At 43.6% G+C, this 24,701-nt stretch overlaps 1 protein-coding gene and 1 long non-coding RNA gene across 3 annotated transcripts in view; one reads left to right on the top strand and one right to left on the bottom strand.

The window, feature by feature from the left end:
- DRD3 (dopamine receptor D3) overlaps positions 1-24,701 on the bottom strand; it is a 33,049-nt gene that overhangs the window by 387 nt on the left and 7,961 nt on the right. The window contains exons 2-6 of one of the 2 annotated variants that reach the window (XM_047874552.1): positions 20,624-20,736; positions 11,487-11,629; positions 5,736-5,932; positions 1,103-1,238; positions 956-1,003 (exon numbers count right to left, since the gene is read on the bottom strand). In XM_047874552.1, coding sequence (XP_047730508.1) covers positions 956-1,003; positions 1,103-1,238; positions 5,736-5,932; positions 11,487-11,629; positions 20,624-20,736 — 637 coding nt within the window. Of the gene's footprint in view, positions 1-955; positions 1,239-5,735; positions 5,933-11,486; positions 11,630-20,623; positions 20,737-24,701 lie in introns of both variants that reach the window. The other variant, XM_047874551.1, reaches the window with a different exon arrangement.
- LOC125174778 (uncharacterized) lies at positions 393-24,529 on the top strand. Its single transcript, XR_007155556.1, has 4 exons — positions 393-471; positions 3,595-3,648; positions 12,245-12,295; positions 24,385-24,529. It is a non-coding gene; the product is annotated as an uncharacterized LOC125174778 (long non-coding RNA).

The following is a 24,701-nucleotide window of genomic DNA, read 5'->3' as shown; positions in this document are numbered from 1 at the left end:
ACTACATGCTTACATCTTTGATTCATCTCAGGCCTTTGTTCCTAAATCAGTTTTCTAGTTTGCTATTTAGGTAGCTCTTTACCAGTCTTTTCTACTTCTCAATTCAATTCAAATGTTTATTTAATGTCTAGCTGTGCAAGACCTGATCCTAGGCACTGATAGGGAAGAAGACCTTAAAGACATGACTGACAGTTCCTGATGTTGAGATTACATCTAGATGTTCTCACAAAGTCCCTAAGATATGAAAAAGTGAGGTTTGTCAGTGACAATGAACAGAATAAATTGCCTTCACTAACTCTATATGGTACCTGTGACTTACTGATTTTTTTCTTAATTTAAATAAATCCTCTATTTTTCTCCTATAATGACTAACCCTGATTTTATTCATAACAGGAAACTTGGTAAATACAGAAATGTGAAAGAAGGAAAATAACCATCCACCACTCAAAGACAATCACTTTTGACATCTTGGTAAATTAATTTTCGTATTTTTTTCTCTGTATTTAAAATAATCTAGATGTTATTGCACCATATGACTGAAGTTTTTTACATCCCTATTTTTTTCACTTAATAATTTAGAATACAAGTAAGCATTTATTAAATATCCAATACATGACAGAAATTTTTATTGAATTGTTATCTTCTTTATTATTTGATTTATCCATTACAACTCCACGTGATGGGCAACAAACCCAATAGCTAAATGCAGCTCTACTAGGCCACTTGTTAAATTTCATGTTTCGTAAATTTCAGCCTAGGTCTTTTGAATTTTCACTGGAGTTAACATTTATACATAACCCCTCCTCAGTTGTATTGCAAACATTTATAAATATTACAGCTATTGAATTTCCAACTTCTGATGAATGCGGTTCCTTAGTACCCCCGGTCAGCTCCACCAACTCAACCTAACCCAACCAAATCCAACGCAACTCAATGCAACATGACCCAAACTCACCAAGCACAATGGCCAACATCTGGGTTGCCTTTTTCTCCCGAAGTGGCACTCCGCGGGATTGCAAGGGCCCCAACTTTAGAGATGTTGACAACCTGCCGTTACTGAGTTTTCGAACCTCTAAGCTGAGCTTGGGTGCCATGGTGGGGCTGAGGGAGTTCTGAGTCCTCCCCTCCCTTTTCAACTCTCCTCCTGCTTCTTGGAAGCCTGGTTGCCCCAAGGCAGTATCTTGGCAGATGCTGTAGTAGCGCTTCAGCTCCAGGTGTGCCCGGCCAGGGGATAGTGGCTGCAGGTGGGACAAGAGAGGGTCCTGAGACTCCTGGGGACACTGTTTACCTTCTGAATGTTCCTGAAAAGGAAAGAGGATGCAAAAAAGTTAGAGGAAACCATCATGTTGTGAAACCTACATCTGAAAGTAGTGGGATCACGAAAAGTTATGGTATGTGAAATCTGCTTCTGACTTTACAACTAAAAAACACCCATCAGATATAGAACATTTGAGAATCACAATAATCCCCTTAGGAGGGTCATATAGGGTTATAGCCTGGCCTTTTTGAGCTAGAATGACCTGGATATACAGAGGAACACATTAAATGACACTACTAAGATGTAAATCATAAAATCTGGAATGTGGGGAAGTCTGTAAGATAAATGACTCAGTTTTCTTTTTCTCCAACAAATAAATTGCGACAAAAACAACAGTAACATTTACCAGTTGCAAAGTATGGGTCTTATTTGAATTTTGATTCAAATAAACCAACTACGAAAAATTTACAAAACAATGGGGGTAATGTGAACACTGATTGGATATTTAGTGATATTAAGGAGTTATTGATTTGATATTAAGGAGTTATTGATTTGCTTAGTGTGATGTCTTGTGGTTACATGTTTATAAAATAGTCTGTATCCCTTAGAGAGTCTTACAGAAATATTTTTGGCTTAAATGTTATGATACTTGGGATTTGCTTTGTAAGAATCCAGTAGGCATGGATGAGTATAGGTGGGAGTGTAGATGAAACAAGACTGGCCATGAGTTGATAACTGTTGAAGCTGGCTGATGGCTACTGAAGGATTTGTTATATTTGTCTTTCTACTTTTTTATTTTTGAAATTTTCCACAATAAAAAGTAGAAAGAAAGAAAGAAAGAAAGAAAGAAAGAAAGAAAGAAAGAAAAGAAAGAAAAGAAAGAAAAGAAAGAAAAGAAAGAAACAAACCCAGGATTTTCATCTCAGCTTTCCTACTTATCAGATATATCCTTGGGCAAGTTAATTAAATACCTCTGAGCCTCATTTGTAAAACAGAAAAGAAATTGGGGAAAAAAAAGGTTTAGGATGAGTAGACCCTGAGAGTAAAAAACTGCAGCTATTTGGATGTTTCTGGTATTTGGAGGGGATGTATGTGCTCAACATCTGAACTTGTTTCTATGCTTGAAGAATCAGACTCTGTCAATCTTGAGTAGTAGGCAGGACCCCTCAGCTCCCATTATTGAAGCCATAAAAGCCATATATTTACTCTCCCCGCATCCTCACTGGTCATCTAGAACTCTGGCACATAAACCAAGCCCAGCAAATTAGAGAATCGTACCTAAGACCTTGAATTGGAGCTTGTGAAGCAGGGAGACTTTAGAATATGTCTAGCAGTTGGGGCACCTGGGTGGCTCAGTCGGTTAAGCATCCGACTGGCTCAGGTCATGATCTCATGGTTCATGAGTTCGAGCCCTGCATCAGGCTCTGTGCTGACAGCTCAGAGCTTGGAGCCTGCTTCAGATTCTGTGTCTCCATCTCTCTCTGCCCCTCCCCACTTGTTCTGTCTCTCTCTCTCTCAAATATAAATAAAAACATTTAAAAAAGAAAAGAATATGTCTAGCATACTGTGGCAGTCAGTGTCCAGTGTCCTAGGTATTCCAACCAGATTCTTTCTTAGGCATGAACAGCATCATCTGAAGTTATTCTTCATTGTCTGAGCTACTTTGGTATCCTTCTAGTAAATTCCTTTTTCTGTATGTTAGTCAGTGTTAGCAACCAAGAATGCTCACTACTTTCTCCTTAGTTCAAGGAATCACAGTGCTAGTGCACTGTACACACTCAGAAACATTGCTGAATGAATGAATGCAATAGGCCTTTAATATGATACAGTGTTTTTAAAACTCTGCTCCATAGAGGTGTTCATAGGGATTCTAGTATAACATAATTTAAAATTTTTTGATGGGGTTTTAAAATAATTCATATAAACATATTGTGTTTTTTTAATTTTTAAAATTTATTTTATATATATAGAGAGAGCACAAGTGGGGGAGAAGGGCAGAGGGGGAGAGAGAGAATCTTAAGGAGACTCCACGCTCAGCATGGGGCCCAACCCAGGGCTCAATTCCATGACCCTGGGATCCTGACCTGAGTCGAAATCAAGAGTTTGATGCTCAACTGACTGAGCCACCCAGGTGCCCTAGGCATATTGTGTTTTTATCTGAATGGCCATTTATAACCAATATTATGATTGTGCTGGCATCTAGTAATCTAAAAGTGACAATATTTAACTCCAAATGCATTACTTCTGAAACTAAAGGACTGGGGACAAATTCTTGAGTATTATGAAATCTCAGGTTTGAGAACATTGATCTAGTATAATTTGTCTCTATTTTACAGATGTGGAAACTCAGTTCTGAAGAAGCAAAGTGATCCTTTCAAGCATATATATTGGTGAGTGTATTTTTCAGCTCTCTGCAAATGCTCATCACTACCATCATGACTGGCATGAAGAAACACTGGATTCCTCTGGGTCTGGCTGACAGAGCCCTCCACTCCCAGGTGGTAGGACAGGACCTGTTTCTCCATACTCCTGGCAATGCCAGCCTCTTGGCTCTCCATTCTCTCTTTAGAAGTTACTGCTTTTCTTCCTTTTGGCCTTAGAGTCTCCTCAGACCTTAGATCTGCTATAGGCAACTTTAAAATTCTTGCCTATTTTTAAAAAATTATTTACAGCAAGAATCTCTATCTGCTATACCAGGCATGTGTAAAAAGTGGTTAATTAACTATACAGAGATTGGACAAAGCTCAGACCTTCATCATTATGAGGTTTTGAAATTTTATTCCTAATGTTTACTTGGAGTTCAGGGAGAGGAATATTGATCTTCTATTTAACAGCTCCATTCTGTACTCAGCTTACTTGGGAAGGCAGGGCTGGATTGAAGTAAAAGGTCAAGGATAAGGGTGACCACAAAATTGTCTTGGTTTTCCCCCATATACAGTGGGAAACAGAACACTTGAAAGTCTCACATTAGCATCTCTTCTCTGCTTTTTTGGCTCTGCCCATGTATGCTTCATTGATACCCTGTTCCCTCTAGGCAGGTGACTCTGGATGACATCCTCACACCACGCCAAGAGTCAGTGGCTCTAGTCATTGGGATCTATCTCCATAGTGATATGCTTTCTGAATATCATTTGGAGATTCCTATTCTGGAGCTCAAATCAGGATCTCATATTTATTAACAAGTAAGGGATTGGGGCCAGTCCATTCTGGGGTAGAAGTGGAAGCAAGTTAAGTCAGCATCTTGAGAAAAGGTATCCTATTCTTCTCCTATAATCAAAGCCATGGCTTACTTACCATTTGCCCCGTGGCATCTGATGGAAATCTGTCCCTTATTGAAAACTGCCGAATGGGGTGCAGCCTCAGACAGGAAGACTAGGGTAGGTTGAAGGAGAAAAAGCTGTAGGTTAAGTTCTACATGGTTGAGCCATATAGATGCCAATGTTTGAAATATAATATGTTCCTATCCTCAGTCTCAGGTCCTTACCTCTTATTTCATGGGGACCAATATTCTTGTTCTACCCAAGTCTTGGAATTTCAACTTTGAGAGACTGACTCTCACTCAGGTCATTATAGGTTAATCTAAACATCCAAATTGGACCTGCCTTCAAGATCAAATTCAGTTCTTACTCTGTTTATGAAGCCCTTTCCTAAGCATATTGACCTCTCTTTTCTCATAACCTCCACAGCACTTCTATTTTGGTGCTTAATTGTCTTCATCTCAGTTCATAAACATCGCATCCAGTTTGGGGCTGTTAGTTAACTTTGAGTGGAGGGAGGTGTGCTTTATTTGCTTGTCTGGATTCTAAACTCCATGAAGGCAGAGGCCGTATAATATTCCTGCTACCCCTTCTTTAGCAGATTGCAAGTGACTGGTATCCATCCATTTATGCTTCAAGTACATCTTGTGCCAGACACTGGGATAAGTAGGCTTTATAGCTCAAGCAAATGGAAGATCAGTGCTGAGGTAGCTCTCCTTGTCAGGGCCTTGAAAGGCCCCATAAAACACATCATCAGTTTTCCATTTCACAAGCTGGGCAGCATCTTGACACAGGGGCAGATCTAGTAAGGAAAAGAGGTTTCCGTGGACCCCAGTGATTCTTAGAATAAGGTGTCTGCTAAAAAGTCAGTCCTGGGGACCTACCAGTGGTGCGTGGGACAACTGCACACTAAGACTGCAAATCCTGTGTGACATTTGAACTTCTGGCCATTTGGGAGCAATGAAAAATTTTGATGGAAAGGAGAAGTCCAGAAACCATCCTCTAATATTGCCAAGCAATTTGAGCTCCAAGGAAAACTAGCAGTGCACTTTTTGATTTAATTTCCTACTCTAAAGCATAGCTAATCCCAGCGGATTAGAAGGTGGGTGTCAGATGTGTGTCTCCTGAGGGGCAGTATGGCAAAAGCATGTCCTGCTGGACACAAGGCTGGAGGCACCAGGGTGGGGACTGCTTCTCCTCTGTCCCTCCAGGGTGCTTACTTGTTGTGGGAAGCTAGGTCTGACACTGATGCACTGACTGTTCTGTCGAGTGAGGATCCGTTTCCGTCTCCTCTGTCTCAACACCACATAGATCCTGGCATAGACAAGGACCGTCACTCCAAAGGGCAGGTAGAAGGACACCACTGAAGAGTAGATGACAAAATCAGGGTTGGAGATGGAGCAGACGGTGGGGTCTCCTGTGAGTGAGAGAAAAGGAGAAAGCAAGGCAGTTTGCCAAGTAGGAGAGATCAGTGGGGAGTGTACAATATGGTCTCATATCTTGTGTGGCGTCTCCACCATCTAATCTACACAGAGCTTTGGGAAGCAGGGCTTCCCAGCCCGCCCCCCCCCCTCATCATGTCTCAGTTCACATCCTACCTCATATGCAGAGGCTCTTAAAAGCCAGGAGAAAAAGTGGGTATAAGTATGCTTCTATTTGTTGAAAAATGGATATACCCACACATGGACACACACATGTGTGTGTCTACATACTTGTTTCAAGCATTGTCTTTAAGATTACTAGTGTTTGCTTCTAGGGAGGGTCACAGGGCAGCTACCAATCTAGGGTAGAAGGGAGACCTACATATATGTATGTGTATATATATTCCCTTACACCTTATGTTTTACCATGGGCAAGAATTTTTCTCATTAAAAATATTGAAAGCATATGCATGAGAAAGAGCAAAGAGAAAACACAGAGCTATTTCAGAATCACTGACCCCTGAAGACCTTCAGTATACCATCACTGAGCCTGCACTGTCATCCTGTCCTTTCCTATCTGGGTAAACTGCTGCCTGTCCCTAGATTAGGCTTTGAGACCTCTCCCACAATTTCTCCATGCTTGAAGTCCTGTGAAGCCTGTCAGTGGGCAGAGTGACACTATGGTGATCAGTGAGTGGAGCCCTGCCCCAACTCCCTTTGGGTCTGGCCTGAGTGTATGTCTTGTCAGTGGGGCAGCAATTCTGGAAGCTTCTCTCTGCTGAGTCCCAGATGAGGTGGTGAGGACAGTGAGTCCTCTCCCCCAGGAGATGAGGTGCTTTGTCTCAATTATTTCATTGAAATAGTACTGTGCTGTTGGTACAATAACTATTGGGTGAATCCAAGAATGATGAATATATGAGCAAAGCAAACAAATGAGCATTTTGCAGGAGCACAGAAGCAGTCATTGGCTGGAGCATAGAGGGGAAAGCCTCATAATGTGATTGACGATATTTACCCCAAATAATTTCAACATTTAAGGAGGAAAGGATGATAAGCACTCACCAACTTCCTATTTCAAAAAAAGTATATGGAGCACCTACTATGTTCTAGGCACCATGCTGGGTGATAAAAACACTAAGTAGCCCTACTAAGTGGTCAAAGAGGCTTTTGTGAGCTAGCCTGGGAACCTGAGTCCCACAGAGGTGTGAAGGGCAGGGCTGGAAGCAGGTTGCCTTGACAGGTCATAAACTTAAAGCTATTTGAAGGCTTTGTCTTCAGCTTGTTTCCAAAGACAGAAGAGCCTGATGCATCTGAATTTAGGATGAGTCTATTATTCTTTTAGTTTTGGGTTTCTCAACTGGGATCCCACAAGCTCCCGTGTTCTGAAAGCCAGATGAGGTGTTCTGCTGCTCAAATCTAGATAGCAGTCCTCCATTTCCTTGTTTCAAAGGAAATTTAAGACCACTATTTTTATCTGTGAAATGAAGGGATTGTGCTGCCCATTCAGAGATTTTTAGAGTTTCCTCTAGAGCCACCACTCTCTGCTCCACTGCTGTCAATGATGGAAATTTCAGCTAGACTGCTGGGTCTCGGTGGGGAGCTGGGGCAACTCTAGTGAGCCAGGACCCCCAACCTTGGGACTCTCTGCAACCCAAGATCCTGCCTTATTTCTTATCCAGAAATGCATGTTGCTCTTTTCTCGTACAATGAGGACAACTCCAAGATGGAAGAAACTGATGTTCAACTTTTTTCTGCCTTGTGTTGTCTGACAATTCACAATCTCATATAGCAGCCTATTTCATTAAAAAGAGCTCTGCCAGGGGCACCTGGGTGGCTCAGTCAGTTGAGCATCCGACTACAGCTCAGGTCATGATCTCACAGTTCGTGGGCTTGAGCCTAGCATCAGGCTCTGTGCTGACAGCTCAGAGCCTAAAGCCTGCTTCAGCTTCTGTGTCTCCCTTCTCTCTGCCCCTCTCTCACACATGTTCTGTCTCTCTCTTTCAAAAATAAATAAACATTAAAAAAATAGCTTTGCCAGAAAGTTCTTTTGTGTTGCACTTCTTAGTGAAAATCCAGCCACTTCCAATATCAGGTGTCATTGGCAGTATCCTGCCCTTTTCTCCTCTACTTTTCACAGGGTGAGTAGAAAAAATGGCCGAGAGAAGTCATTTATATTGGGCTTTCGAATGAACTTGGGAACTTCCTTATAGATGGAAGAGGTGCTAGAGGAACCCACATCCATCACAATAATGAAACTGTACTGTGAAGGTCAGGCTGAGGCAGAGAAGGACGGCTGGGCTTCCTCCCTTTGAGTTCTGCTCACTAATTCCCTGAACTGTGCTCTAGGATGAGGTGACTGGTCTCTATGTCCACCAGCAGAACTACTAGTGCTTAGATTTTCTTTGGAGCAGATGCATAGTTAAATTTTGATGTATAGAAACCTTTTCTAATACACAATAATAACAACAATAGCATTAGCTCATATCCATTGGGCCCTTACAATGAACCTGAAGCTTGGATGTGATACATGAATAAGTGGAGGGCTGACTATTGTCTTATTAATAAACTTAAAAGTAAGAGAGAGCAGGGCGCCTGGCTGGATCAGTCAGAAGGGCATGTGACTCCTGATCTTGGGTTGGTGAGTTTGAGCCCCACGTTGGGTATAGAGATTACTAAAACAAAAATAAATTAAAAAAAGAAACTTAAAAAAAAATTTGCAATAGAATAAATCATGTACTTAAAAAAAAGTGAGAGAGATTGAAAGAGATGAGACGGAAGTGAGAGTGTACGTGTTAAGTCATGGGCATTTTCTGCCTTCTTAATTCTATATTTGAAAATCCTTTTGGAAAGATTTTTCTGAATTTTGTTTCTGGAATAATAATGATCTCACTGGTGACAACACCACCAATTAGCTCATCATTCTTCTGCACTTTAGATGTAGTCATTAACTGGGAACTCTGTCTAACGTCAGAGCTTGAGACTGTTTTAACTGTTACTAGGGTGTGTGTATCTGTGGGAGTGAGTAAAACAGCCCCCGCCAGCCCCCATGAATGAGTAAGAGGAACCACTCACCCGAGTGAATGGTGGTGGGGATTTGCTGCTGGCCAGGGGCAAGCAGTGCCTTCGTCTAGCAGTGGTTGTGAGATCCCATACTACAAATTCCAACTTAGAATAATGTATTTTTGTGTAGAAAGTAGGTTATAGAGGGTGGTTTAGTTATCAGACTAACCCAAAAAGCACATTTAACACTCCTCAAAAATAGCATTTTATTTATTAATTTTTTTTTAACATTTATTTATTCTTGAGAGACAGAGAGAGACAGAGCATGAGCAGGGGAGAGGCAGATAGAGAATCCGAAGCAGGATCCAGGCTCTGAGCTGTCAGCACAGAACCCCACGTGGGGCTTGAACCCACAAACTGCAAGATCATGACCTGAGCCAAAGTTGGATGCTTAACCAACTGAGCCACCCAGGCGCCCCTCAAAAATAGTATTTTAATGCCAGGCAGCCTCTTAGAGTTGGGTTAGGGAATGTTGCTTTGGGGAGTAAATGTGTGTCCACAACCATGTTTGTGTGTATAAAGTGTCATTCAGTGAAAACAACAAAGTAACTAATGGTAAAGAGTAATGCAAACATGATAGTAACATCGTATTTTAGGAACACCTTGAGTTAACTAGGCAAATATTTGTTGGATGATTCAGCTGCTTAACCTTTAATGAAGCAGAGAAAGAAGCCTGACCTTGAGCATGCAGTGTGTGTTTGGCAGGTCTATGTATGTTATTCCAATTTATTCTTGACTTAATCATAAAAAGAAAAGCTCTATGAAGGAAGGAGAGTGGAATTATATCACATGTAGTGTCAGAGTCTAAAGTCAGTGATGAAAGTGAACATTATATAGAGCTGAAATTTGCTTTGAAAAATCTCCTGAATCACATACAAAGATATACATGGTTTTATTACAGCCCTGAAGAGCAGTAAGTAAAGATGTGTGATACATACATTAATATGTCATATATGTATTCTAAAGAGTTCAAACACAGCATGCAATTTTAGAAATGAAGTTACTAGGTTTATTTGCAAGAGGCCATATATACAAATAAATGCTGGTAACTTTCTGACTGAGTATATAGACTCAGTCTATATATTTCAATTTGCTCAAGTTTATGCTTCAGTGTATCCCAAATTTATCAATATGAAAACTTAGAAAAGTTAGGTAGATTGTTCAAGGAGACACAGCTGGTAAGTAGTAGAATTGAAGTTTGAATGTAGGTTTTTCTAATTCCAGAGCCTCTGTTTTCCTAAATGTGTTTTGACTTTTATTTTATTTTTTTTAATTTTTAAAAAATGTTTACGTATTTATTTTGAAAGAGAGAGAGACAGAGAGAGAGAGAATCTCAAGCAGACTCCATGTTGTCAGCATAGAGCCTGATACGGGGCTTGATCTTATGAACCATGAGATCATGACCTGAGCTGAAATCAAGAATTGGACGCTTAACCAACTGAGCCACCCAGGTGCCCTGTTTTGACTTTCAAATTATTGGTCAGCAAATGACTCTTTGATGACTATTTATAAATTAGGATTTGCCTGTAATTATATGCAATGTGTTACATATAATATCTGTATATATATAAATACACAGCTATGTGATTTGTACATATATACCAGAAATTAATGATCTTAGAAGATAGTAGGACTTAAATCAATCCAAATGGACAAAATAAAAATTCCAGATGAACACTAAAACATGACTCAATTAGTTCTCTTTTAGCAAATACTCAGTATTTATTATCAATACCTGTAACTTTACTATATATGCTAATAGTTTTCATTCAACACATGAAATTCCTGAGGCTGAAAGATGGACATGGAACAGCGAAAGAAGACTGACCCCTATGAGGTACAGATTTGGATCAGGGTCTTACATCTAAAAACCAAACATCTCAGATATTCACATGGTTAATCCACATGTCCGTCCATCCATCCATCCATCCATCCATCCATCCATCCATCCGTCCATCCAATAGAAGATGTACCATGTGCCAACCATCATGGCCAGAATTTTTGTATATTAAGATATAGGAATATCCTCTCAAATAATTTAGGGATCTATACTAGCTCTCAAATGCCAGAAATGATTTTTATTCAGTGAAAAATTAGAAATATAGATCCTGTTTGAGGGCTTTTATAGCATTATTTTGCATTGTAAGCCCATTATGAATTGTCATTTTTTCATTAGCAAACTTCACCTGAATTACTAAATAGCTTAATTTGTTAACTGGCACATTGCTTCAAATGAATACAATATCATTTCTTTCAAAATAAGGATGTGCTAGAGTTTTCACTAACTCGGGCAGAACTTCATGTGCCAGTAAGTGATGAGATTTTGCTTTATGCTTTAATCAAAATCCAAAACATTGCAGCCTATGGTATCCTTATTTGATTACAAAGTATGCTGATCAGGGTCAGAAATTTCCAGGCTAAGTACCACTGATAGCCACTCAGGCGTGCTATGAATCACATGGGTGTTGTAAGAGGGACCATCATTTTTACCTGTGGTGTTGAAGCCAAAGAGGAGAGGGCAAGACACGGCAAAGGCTAGTACCCACACGGCTGTAATCATGAGGGCCACACGCCGACAGGAGCTCTGTCCTGTGCCATGTTGGTAGTGGACTGGCATGGCCACTGCAGTGTACCTGTGAACAGAAGGGGAGAGAGGGTAAACATGATGAGAAGGGATGGGGGAATTGTTCAAAAGACAAGTTGACAGAGGCTCGTAGAGAACTAATGTGGGTGATACATGTGGCAGGAGAGAAACAGTTTGGTTGGAGGAAGAGAGAAAGGTGATTTGAGTAAAAATGCAGAAAGGCTGAGATAACAGAGATGAACCCACTGAGCAGGGAAAGGGAGAAAGAAGAAAAAAGTGAGTAAAGCAACAGACTGGGCAGCTGGAAAGCTTGTTTGCCAGTGGTGGTTGAGGACCAGCATACCTGAGCCTTGTATTCATGTACCCTAACCCTAGACTCTGGGTACTGGTCTGCGTGCCTTTACTTTCTCCCACAGTTTTTCAGGTAATGCTAGAACTGTGCCCCAAGAGGCTGTTCACCCCTGCTTGTATCCTAATATAAATTCCGACCCTCATAGTGACAACTATTTCAAGTGGCAGACATTTTAAAAAAATAGAGATGAGTAATATCTAGTGAAGGCTTATTTGAAAATCCAGTTTTCATGCTCTCTTAGTCCATTCAGGCTGCCATAACAAAAATAGCATAGACTGAGTGGCTTAAACAACAAACATTTATTTTTCACAGGTCAGAAGGCTGAGAAGTCCGAGATCAAGGCACTGGCAGATTCATTGTCTGGTGAGAGCCCATTTCCTTGTTCATTGATGGCTATTTTTTCACTGTGTCCTCACGTGGCTGAAGGGGCAAAGGAGTGATCTGGGGTCTCTTTTCTAACGGCATTAATCTCATTTCTGAGGGCTTTACCCTCATGACCTAATCATCACCAAAGGCCTCATTTCCTAATACCATCACTTTGGGGGTTAGGATTACAACATACGAATTTGGGGGAGACATAGACATTCAGTCTATAGCAAAGGCTCTTGCATGGTTAATACACAGTTCTTTGTGTTATTGGACATCGTCTTTTCTGTGGCAACTCCTCTCACACACTTCCAGCTACTTAGCAGAAACATAGCAGGTCTTATACATTTGCTTACTATGATGTCTTCCCCATTTATCCATGCATCTCTTTCCTACCAGCTGCTTTCTGTGATGGCCACAGCCTCCTGCAAGTCTCTGCTGTCAGGTACTAAAAGGAAATTTAATCATGTCCTCCCCATCCCTGACCCCCCAGCTGGAAACTGAGAAAGGCAGAATTTCTGCCCTGTACAATCCCCAAAGTTGAATGTAGACTGAACTTGAGAATAGGACATGATGTCACTGCTGTGATTGGATTACTAATCAATAGACTGAGTTATTCAAAAGAGAGATTATCCTGGGTGGGCCTGGCTTAATCAGCCTTAAAAGGGATTGGGCAAGTTCACTAATGAGACCAGACAAGTGCCTGCCTCAGGGTTGGAGAGAGATAGCTCCCAAATGATTTGTTACTTGATGGCCAAATCATTTTATAGCCTTGGTATTCTTCATAGGTCCTTGCACAAAGCAAGTAAAGTAGGAAGAAGCTGTTGATTGATTACCTTGTGGATTCTGAAGGCCTTCCACATGAGAGGACAATTCTAATTCTAGTCAGGCTCAAGGAATCCAGTGTGCATTTCTGTGTCCATAGAGGCTTAAGTTTTCTTTGTGTTCTCAGTGTCCAGGGAACATAGAGGCCAGATTCAGGGTAGGATCCTCCTTAGCTCCCTTGTGTGTCTCAAGGAAGGGGAGAACAGCCCCTGGGCGGGAGGGGGTGGGGCACAAAATCTCCTCCTCTCTGTGCCAGCCTGCCTAAATCATCAGCCCCTGGTGCACCTGGCCTTGGAGTTCATGTGTTACATTTGCATTCCCACAAGAGCAGCTTGAGAGTCAGCTCTGAGGGCTGAAATGGAGGCAGACTCTGCAGGACTTGGCCTTGGTACCATGATATGTGACAGAAGTGGCTCCTTTCTCAAGAAGGAGAAATAGAGGTCCTTATTTAATAAGTTCAAATTACGATCCCACCATCAACCCCAAGGGAGGCCTGTAGGAACTCAGTTCCCCTCTTCTGATACACAGACATTATAAATCCTGCCTGGAATCCCTAACTTGGTGATCAGGGAGCAGGCCTGTAGTACCTCGTGTTCCTCTAGGCTTCTTGCTCTCCTCAGGGCTTTGGACTCAGGGCAGTGGGCTGGGGCTTTGAGTCAAATATGTCTGGCCCTCAGCAGTGATCCCTGAGGCACCTTGGAAGAAAGACTGAGCCTTGAAAACAGCTGTTGGGAGCTGGGTAGGAGAGGTGTGACCAACTTCCTCCTCTCTAGACCAGCAGTTGGTCCTGGGGCCTTCTATTTACATAATGTCTTTTGATAAAAAAGAGCCTGGCTCTCCAGGTGGAAACAGCCCTAATTTGTACCATTTGTCAATTTCCATGGTGGAAGTACTCCCACCTTTGCCCATTTCAAGCCACACCAAAGGTTTACTAACTGGTTCAAAATTCTTAAAATGTTGCCCTTTCAGCTCTTGCCAGCTATTAGGAGCTGGCTCCAGGCATGCCGCTGAGCATTTTCCTAGGTATGCTTCAATGTTCAGCAACTCCTTGGAAGCTCCTGTTAATTCAAGAAGTGTGGGGAATGCTGGTTCCATTTTCTAGAGGAGGAATCAGAGACATAGAGAGGTTACATGATGAACCCAAGATCCCACAGCTGGTCGTGGAAGAGCCAGGTCTCCCACCGCTGAGGCCAGTGTCTCTCTGGTGTGCGTCACTTCCTCTCAAGGGCACTGTCAAGTCTCTGAGGCCTTGTGGGGAAAAGGGCTTCCTCAGGAAAGGCGGCATTCTATTCGAGAGCACGTGGGATTCCCAGAATTTTCCCCAATTAGTTTGATTCTATTAATTACGGGCAGGGGTGCGGTGGGACAGCGCTCCTGTTAAAATACAGATTCCCAGGCCCCAGGCTAATTTAATTAAGTACTTCCAGAGTGGAACCCAGAAATGCGCGTTTTTAAATGCACCCCTACCTATCGTGGGGCCTATCCGGGGCTTGAACTCAAGACCGTGAGATAAAGACCTAAGCTAAGATCAAGAGTCCAAGGCTTAACCGACTGGGTCACCCAGACACCCTAAATGTGCATTTTGAACAAGCAAGTGTGTCTTACAATTAGACAAGTTTGAAGTCTGCACCAAGGAAAATTTCCGTCAGAAATTCTTGTAACGGTTAAGAAGTGAGAGACGACGCTACATTTACCACTGTTATGTTACTTTTTGGGGGGGGGGGTATTATTTTTTAAACACGATTAAACTTCTGGAATAAACGAGGCCCCCAAGTTCGCCTGCAGGGTTTTCCGCCAGGAAGCCTGTTGCGGGTGACCGAGACAAAGGTGCTGTTCCGGAACTAGCCATCGGAGGGCACCATAATGCAGCGAGAACTGCCAGCGCGGCAGGGTGAGAAGTTCACGGCTCACCTGGTGGCGTTCCGGACCCCGTGGGGAGGCAGGGGGGCGGGGAAGGCTCGGCTCTGCAAGTTCTCGGAGGCCTGCGGCGGCCCAGAATTCCCACCCGGGTAGGCTGCTCCACAGCTGGTCTCCTCCCGAATCGGCCGCAGGTGACCGCCGGCAGCGAGGGCAGGGCTGGATGTAGACGCGAGCTGTTGGCGGGCCTGGGCTGTCTCTAAGTGCGGCCGCTGCGCTCACCGAGCTGTTCCAGGACGACTCTGCGCGCCACCTCGTTTCCTCGCCTCCTCCTGTTTGAGCGCCTAGTTCACCGGGCTCTTTCCGGCGTGGCTGGAGCACTGGCAGTGTGTAAGGTGGTTAAGTCCGTGGTGGTCGGAAACAGACTGATAAGCGTCTGAATCCCAGTTCTTCCACTTAACTGTGTGGCCACGGGCCAGAATTTGGCTTCTCGGAGATACAATTTCCTTATGTGTACATTGGGGATAGTGATTCCGCCCGATAGGGCAGTTATGAACACTAAAGGAGTTTATCTCTGTGAAGTCTTTTAGCACAATGCCTGGTACCTATTCAACATTTAAAAAGCCCCATTATTATTATTATTATTATTATTATTATTGTCATAGTATTGTGCTAGCCCAAAGGATCTGTGATCATTCATATGGATGAGTTTACGGGTATCTTCCCCTTGTTCCTGGGAACATTAAAGGGAACATTATTTATCAAACAAATATATATAACACTTTCTATGTGCTAGGCAACTGTTTGAAGTGCTTTACAAATATTAACTCATTTGATTCTTGTAATAACTGTGTTACTATGATCTCCACTAAACAGATAAGGGAACAGAGGCCCAGAGAGGGTAACTGACTGGCCGGTGGCCACATTGCTATTAGGTGGTAGGGCCAGGATTTGTAGCCAGGCAGTAAGGCCCCGGAGCTAAGGGGCCCAGAGTGTGGCTAGGTGCCTCTGCGCAGGGCAGTGTGCTATAGAAGAAAGTGTGTGACTGCATCCTTACTCCTGCATCTACCAGCTGTGTGGTGTGACCAGACTACACAGTCTAGCCTCAGACTGTTCACTTGTAAAGTGGGGATAATACACCTGTCTCGCTGGGGTGTTGTGACGGTTAGCAATAATGAAAAGCTTTTAGCGTGGCACACAGTACATTCTGCACAAGTGGTAGCTATTTGAGATTAGCACGGAGCAGCCAGGGCACTGAAGACATAGGAGATATGCCTCTTTTACTCCAAGTTGCAGTGGGCTGCCAGAGGCAGCATGGCCAGAAGCTTTGCTCTTGATGTCCCAACCCTACTTCCACCAGTGAAGGGGTGGCTCATTATAATAGAGTACTGATGGGGGAGTCAGGAGGCCCCAGTTCTAGTCCCAGACCGAAGAGGCTGCGGGAGCCCCTACAAGCATGTAACATTTCTGCACAAAGGAGTTAAACTACGATGCCCCTTCTGACTCCCAGTTCTGTGACTGGGCTTTGTAGGCTCCTCACTCTGCTGAAGCTCTCAGGATCCTGGCAGAACGTGACCTCCACCTGAAGCCCCGTCCTAAGGCAGGAGGTATGTGTGGGGGCACTGATGAAGGTGCCTCCTCAGGAAGCTGGCGTGCAGAGTGGGGGAGGAAAGAGACTGGTCTGGGTGGGAGGGCCTGAGTCTAACTCCCTGCCTGGGTTTAATGAGCCCCAGAGCTCTGTGAGGGCTGCTTTTCACCACCTTTTATTTGGTCAGACAGGGGGCTCAATAAATCTTTAGTTCTGTGGACTCCCCTCCTGAAATTGTTGAAGGAGAAAGCTTTTTGCAAATGACTGGAAAGCCCTTTGCAAATATAAAGTACTTATTTAGATGCAAACTAAAAATCCAAGGTGCCTGTGACTCATCTGGTACCTATTGTGCTTGCTGCAAAGACGCGGAGGCTTGCCTGTGTGATGGGTGCCATTTGAGAGCCACTTAAAGAACTCCCTGGTGAATGAATTTGGTTGCATTATTCCTGGGCCCCTAGCGGAGGACTCTAATTCTCACCACTCAGAACGTGTCCTCCTCCTCTGACACTTTCTCAGCCCTCTCCCAGAGTCAGTTCTGACCCAGGATGCTGTAGGAGGGGGCTGGTCCCCTGGGGAGGCAAGGAGCCAAGGAGGGGTGGGGGGGGGGGGAAGTAGGGGTTTGTGCTTTTTAAAGGAGAAAAGGCAGCATTAATCCAAGCATCCAGGGTTATGCCTGAGAATCTAATGACAATAGTATTACTTGCTTTCAAAACCCCTTTTTATCATTTCCTTTTCTTTCCTATCACTTACTACCCTGTTATTACATAGCAGGGCTTCATGGCCAAAAAATGCTGAATCCATTTGGTCAAGTTTGTCAGACTGGTGACTAGCATTGTGTGAAGACCAAAGGTCTGCATGAATGACTGCATTTTTAATGAATTGACCAGTGATTTGGCATCACATGAACAGAATTTAATGCTGTGTACTGCACACTGCCATGAAGGATGATGGAGACAGCTTTTCCAAGGCCTGTTTTCATTCCTGGAATAGAGAGGAGCCTCCATCTTGAGATTTGGTGAGGAATGGTTCATGTAGATGTACCAGCCAAGAAGAAAGCATCCTTCTCTGTTGGAGTCTAAGGCATGACTTGTTCCTCAGATTTCAGGTAGTGAGGGCAACGCCTTCTGGGAGTTGTCCCCTATGGGACAGAGCCAATTCAAGGTTTATCCTTTTGGTTGTGAAAGTGGTGAAAAGTAGAAGTGTCTGTCAAGCGTGGCTGCTGCCAGTGCAATGGTGCTCTTGTGCAGGCTAGGAAAAGGCCCCCTCTCCTGGCCGACTCAAGATTTGCAAAGAAACACTGGTTGAATTCAGTTCCCAAACGCTTGTGCAGGGCACAACCTGCACAACCTCACCTGCCAGCCCCATGCTTGTGAATGTGTGTGGATGGAGTGTGTAGGCACACTCTTAAGAGGGTGGAGAGTAGGGTCAGGAGCCAAGAGGCAAGGAGGGGGCTGCCCCAGAGCCTCTTCTAAGAAGCTCCCTGCTCTGCTCTTCACCCACTCTCTCATGTTCTTTCTGAAGGTACACATTTGTGCTATAAATGTTGGCTACCCTCAGACAAAGACCGCTCAGTTTGGTTTAATATTCTTTGTTCAAGGTCTGTAATAGGCGCAGCAGGGAGACTCACAGTGATAAGGAACTAGGACTAGTATAAGAGTTTGGGGAAGTGGAGGTGATGATATAGCAAACTAGATGCAGCCTGCTACTTATGTAAATTATATATTTAGGTACTAAATGGCCAGAAATCACACAAAAGACTTAGAAGGGTTCTGTTCTCAGAGACCTAAAAATATTATAAAATCCCCAACTATCCCTTCATTTTAAAACAGCTTTATCAAGATATAAGTCGCATGCCACATAATTCAATGTGTACCATTCAATGTTTTGGGGTACATTTATAGAATTATGCAACTATCTCCCTTGATTTTGAATTACTTTCTTTAATGGTGGGAGTCCCAGCTGTATGGACATCTTCTTTAATTTTCCTTCTCAGGTGAATAGCCAATCAAAGGATAAAGACAAAAGACTATCCAGTTGACTGGTTGGCCTGCAGTATCACTACAGGGAGGGGTTTTCACATCCATTCTTCGGTCCCTGTTCAAGATTCCCATTTCAGCCTGTGAAAGGGAGTTTAGGGTGTTGATAGGGAGGGCACAACCCTGGGTGGTGCAAATGTCCAACACAGGGAAATGAGAAGGACATGCTTTAGATCCTCTAGCATAGTTACAGAAAAAGCGCTATGAGAGTTCAGGGGTAACTGAATCAAGTTTGTAGAAATTGACAAGTGTGGTAGACCTTGAAGCAAGAGAGGAACTTAGGCAGGGCAACCCAGAAAGTGATGAAATTGAAAAGATAGCCGGAGGCCATATTGTAGAAAACTTTGAATCCTAGGCTGTGAAGGTAGTTTTAACATTTATTCCACAGGCCAAGGGTTGTGAGTAGGGTAATGGATGTTTGGACTTTACTTCTGGGGAGAGTAATTCTGAGAGTGGTGTGCAGGACCAGTCAGGAGGCTGTGGCAAAAGACTGGGGGAGAGGTCATAGGAACCTAAAATAAGCAGGCATAGTAAGAAAGGAAAGATAGGGGCAAATTTGGGGGAAAATGGCAAAAATGGAGTCTGTAAGCCTTGAGTGCTTAGATGTGGGAGATGAAGAAGAGAGAGGAGTCGAACAAAACTGAGATTGTAAGGCAATGATGTTGCCAATAAGGGATGATCAGATTAAGATGGTTTTGGTTCTTTGATGGTTTGATGGTTTGGCTTTTAACGTGTTGCCTTGAAGGAGCCAGTGAGGTATCTAGGTGGTAATGCGGTTTGAAACTCAGGGGAAGTATTAGGGGTGTAGCTGGCGATTTGAGGAGGCTTAGCACAAAGCCTAAGATTATGAACTTGGAGTCAGACATGAATTCAAATTCTGGCACTGCTCTGTACTAGGGGTGTGACTTTAGGCAAATTCCTTAATTCCATTCAGAAGCCCAGAAATGAAGATAATAATAGCAGCTGAGTTGTGAAGATGAAGTGAGTTAGTGCACGTTAAAGCCTTAGTCCAGTATGGTAGATTCTCAGTGATTGGCAGAGTTTGTTTGGGAGTGAGTGGATGGTTTTGCTGGGAGAAAGAGTATAGGAGAGAGAAAGGATGGAAGAGGAGGGAGGTGGGAGGTGACTCAGAGAAGGGAAGGTTGGAGGCTCTTGCGCGGCAACAGAGGCTAGTGGGCTGGAGAGCAAGCTCCTTTCCCCAGGGCCCCTGTGGGCCTGGAGATGTCCATGGGAGCCATGAGCAAGTCCAAGGCCCAGGCAGGGGAAAAGGGAAAGAGGAGAGGAAACAAAAGGAGAGGAGAAGTGAGGAACAGAGGCTCCTAGGGCGAGGGCTGGGCACTCTTCGGTAGGGAAAGCGAGGCTGCTTAGCTGGGACATGCACCGAGGTGACTCACAATCACAGAAATCCACTCCACCAACCAGAAAGCAATTCTAAAAACATCACTGTTTCCTTGTTTTCCTTAAACTCCACGAAGGAAATAAATAGATCGTAGCCATAATGCCTAAAATCGCCTTTCTCCCCATACACTTCTCTCTTCTCTCCCTCCTTGCAAATACTCCCAAGCATTTCTCTCTCCTCTCTCTTTGCCTCTTTCTCTTACCTCTTCATCAAAAACAAACAACATAATAATGGGAAATTTTTCCTCCAAAGTCTTGTCAGCTCACCTTTTTTGTCTGTGTCCTGCTCTCCCTTTTCTCCCAATTAGAAATCACAAAAACCCCAGAGGATGGTGGGAAGGCAAAACCAGAATCCTCTTTAGGGGTCTAGGAAGAAGGAAAGGCTAGGAAAGCTATAGGATAATTATTTTTCTCCTGCCACAGGGGTTTCTTCTCTTCTGCAAACATTAGTTTACAAGAAAACGAGAGAGATGTCCTAAGTGGTAAGTTCTACTTGACAGTGACCCCAGTGTCCTCAAGTGCAAAGCCTGGGCCTCAAATATAGCAGAAGCAGCTTTCCCAGGCTGGTTTCCCACACCACCTGGCAGCCTAGACCTGGTAGAAGGGGAATCCAAGCTCTACCTGTCGATGCTGATGGCGCAGAGGTTCAGGATGCTGGCTGTACACATCATGACATCCAGGGTGACGAAAACATCACAGCAAATTCGGCTGAAAGTCCAGACTCCACCTGTTACCTGAGCATCAGAGACAAGGATGTTAATGTTTCCCCCCGACAACCCAGTCAAGTCTGTTGCCTTCCCTAGGCTAGCCTGCACGTGCTGACATGCCCTCCCTCTGGCTGGTACCATTGTGCCAAGGGGAGTCAGACACTGAGGAGTTCCAGGCTGCTCAAGATGATCGGTCACCCAAGAAAGGACAGATTCACAGAATGTTAGAAAATTAGTGCTGGAATTAGTCCAGTGTTTCTGAAAGTGTGGTCCACAGTGGGGTGCTTCTTAAAGATACAGATTTCTGAACCCTTCCTTAGGTCTACTAAGTCAGAATCTCTGAATCTGGAGCCCATGAATTTTCATTAAAAAAAATTTTTTTTAATGTTTATTTTCGAGATGGAGACAGAGCACGAGTGGGGGAGGGGCGGAGAGAGAGGGAGACACAGAATCTGAAACAGGCTCCAGTCTGTGAGCAAGCGGTCAGCACAGGGCCTGATGCGGGACTCGAACCCACGAACCTTGAGATCATGACCTGAGCCGAAGTCGGACACTCAACCGACTGAGCCACCCAGGCACCCCCATGAATTTTCATTTTTAAATACTCCCTCTGGCCCTCTCCCCCACTCCCTCCAAATACACCAAGATTTGAGAATTACTGATCTAGTTCAAACTCAGGAGGCAACTAAAGCTCCTCGTGGTTAAGTGGTATGCCCATAGATGCCCAGCTGGTAGTGAGAAGAGCTTGGGTGATAGCCAGATGTGTGCATTGTGCCAAGACTGCCTTTCTGAAGCCCTCCTCACAGTGGAGAGCTTACCATGTACCCAGGAAACAGGCTGGGGACACGTTTTTCATGACACTTACCTCTAAAATGAAAAATCTGTCTGGCTTCTGGTTTTAAAGCTTGGAAGCATTCTAGAACAGTATCTGTAAGAACCTGTGTGAAGTAAGTCTGTGCCAATGTACCTGGCTTGGATGCCCTGGTTTCAGTCACCAGGAGGTGGGGGAACAATGGGTCCAGGGCATCAGAAAGGGGTGCTGATTCTATAACTCACAGCACCAGTGAGGATGGTCCTGGCCTCACGCATTTACATGTGTGTTCTAAGCTCCCAAACTTCCTCCTGGTCATGCTTACAGAGTGCCAGGAACTTAGGTAATTTAATTGGTATCCTAGCATATTTCTATTTTATTTTAAAACTTTTTACATAAGCGAATCAAACCAGACATGTTCAGGGAGACTGTTACTTTCACAGTGCCCATAAACTCCATTCTTGGGCCCTGAGGCATTTGTCTTGGGGCCTCTGCCCTTGGGGACCATGCTTCTCAAGGGGAAACCTGTGAAGCTTTGTGCCCCTGGCTGTAGCTGGGTGCTCATGATATCCCTTCTGGGCAGGCCCAGTGGCTCTCTAAGAGAAAGGGGATTGAAAAATAGGTACACTAACCTCTGAAGTAGCTTCTCAAGGGAAAAAACAGGTATTGTCCAAATGAGAGTGTGTGAAGATGGTGTTGTTCCTCTGGTTAGTTTTTCTCATCCAAGATTCATGTTACGTGGCCAAGTCACTTTACTGTTCATTTCTGATTTATTCCACTAAAGAAAGGTTGTGAAAGTCTCTCTTCCTTAATCACTTCTTTCCCCTTAGATTTATTTCTTTTCAGCACCCGATGTTAGCCCTGTATTTGGTCTTCTCCAGACTCTATTTTGAGAAGCCTTCACCAAGGATATTTTGTTTAAAAGCAACAATGAAAAGTTCAAACTAGTGATGAAGTTGTTATTTTTGTTCATTAGGTTGTGGATTTACTTTCTTATAGTTCAACCATTTGGCTCTATATAAATAAGGCCTAATATGAATTTATAGGAATTCTGAGAATGAGAAACTCATCAAAAGGGAGCTGTATAGTCATAATAACACAGTGATTTAAGGGAGCCAGGAGAATAAAGGACGGTTTTCTCAGTCCACTGGATGGTTGTATACTGTAAAAGCTTCTTGCAGAAGTTGAATTTTGTATACTAAGTCTCATTTTAACATAAGTCTACTATGCAATTTATGTCTTAAATTGGGTAAAGCCTACTTTTTTTTTTTTTTTTTTTTTTGCAAAATTGTGAATGCCTGTGTCTGTGAGTTGGGGGTGAAAATGTAGGTGAGAGAGGATAGTTAGAATAATAGCAAACTCCAGTGCTTGCTGGGTATTTGTTCATTTGTTCATTCATTCATTCATGAAGCAAGTAGTTGTGAGGCCCCTTAGTTCGTAGAAGGAGGATTTGCTTTGTGTTTTAAGAAGTCTTAAAAATGTACTTCAGGCCTTGTCCTTGAAGAACTTATGTGATAACTGAGGAGCAAGGCATTCTTAAATAAAATGACTAGAGGTCATTATGAGATCCTAACATTGTTAATACAATCTAACATTTATTGAGAACTTACTCTGCACGAGTCACTGACCAACATGACCCATTCTGGGAATGTCTATACCTTTGAAGCTTTAGATTCTGAAAACTGAATTTGTTCTTTACTGTATGTGCCCTTAAAGCTTTTGGGAGACAAATGATATGCTTACTTGATAGGAAATTGAATTACTGTTCCTTAATTCTGTAGGAGCAGGGACTATTCTGAAAGAGTCAGTGGTCTCTGACATAACCTGTATTAGTACAAATAGCTAACATTTCTTGAATGCTTACTAAGTCTTGATTCTGCAAAGCACTCTACATACATGGCCTCTATTGCCACTTGTAATCCTATGAGAGACTGCTACTGTTTTTACCACAGAGAAAGGGACGAAAGCTGGGAGAGGGTCAGCACTTCCCCCAGGGTGGCACAGCTAGCAGAGGCAGACAGGGCATTGGGATGGAGGTCATTGCCTGCCCTGCTATAGGGGGGTAGTGAAAGCACACACCTGGCAGGATTTTTGGTACCCTGCTTCTTTAGCCCCTGGAGGCCAAAGCCCTCAAGGTCTCCCCTGGCTTCCCCTGTGCCACCCTGTTCTGCTTTCCTCTCTCTTTTTTAAAAATATTTATTTATTTATTTATTTATTTATTTATTTGAGAGAGAGAGAGAGAGAGAGAGACCGAGGGCAAGCGGGGGAGGGGCAAAGAGAGGGAGACACAGAATCTGAAGTGGCCTCCAGGCTCTGAGCTATCAGCACAGAGCCCGACGCAGGGCTCGAACTCACAAACTGTGAGATCATGACCTGAGCTGAAGTCGGACGCTTCACCGACTGAGCCACCCAGTCGCCCCTACTTTCCTCTTTTCCTGTCCCCACTTCTACCATCAAATTTCCCATTCTCCTTGATCTCAACTAAGTGTCAAAAGGAAAAAAAAAAAGTCTGATCAGCTGATTGAAGTAACTCCCACTAAGGTACCATCACTAGCCTTTCCTGGAGCTTACTCCTGAAAAAGAATCTCTAACTGGTGGGATATGTAATGGAAATCCTTTTTTTTTTTTCTTTACTGGAGTCCTCCACACCAAGTAAATACTAATAAGCAATCAATAGAGCTGCAAAGGACCAAGCACATGGTTAAGTAACTCTCACACGTGAGGTAAATATTATTTCCAGGTTAAAGGTAAAGAAGTGGAGACTGAGAATGGCCAAGTGGTTTGCCTAAGGACGCATAGCTAGTAAAAGCAGCTGGCGTTACAAACCCTGAATATTAACGATTACTCTATTTTGCCTCTCACAGGTTAGCACCTTGGTGCACACCTTCTGGGAAGTCTACAGGTCCACCCCGTTCTACCACCTGGGAGGGAGAAGAGCTGGTCCTGGCCCATCCATCCACCACACAGCCGATATCAACTGAGTGTCTGATACTTCGCTCCGGTGAGCATATTCAAGTGAGTGGAGCCTGTGTTTGCCCCCAGGGCCTCAGACCGTAGTGTGCACATGTTCGGGGGAGTCACGTATGAATGGGTCTGGGGGTGAGCTGAGGGCCCATGAGAGAGACATGCAGGAAATAACTAGGATACAATGTGAAAAGTGCTCATGGGGACATAAGGACAA

The sequence above is a fragment of the Prionailurus viverrinus genome, chromosome C2, assembly GCF_022837055.1.
Source record: "Prionailurus viverrinus isolate Anna chromosome C2, UM_Priviv_1.0, whole genome shotgun sequence".
Taxonomy (NCBI): Eukaryota; Metazoa; Chordata; class Mammalia; order Carnivora; family Felidae; genus Prionailurus; species Prionailurus viverrinus.
This window is presented reverse-complemented; position numbering and strand designations above follow the sequence as displayed.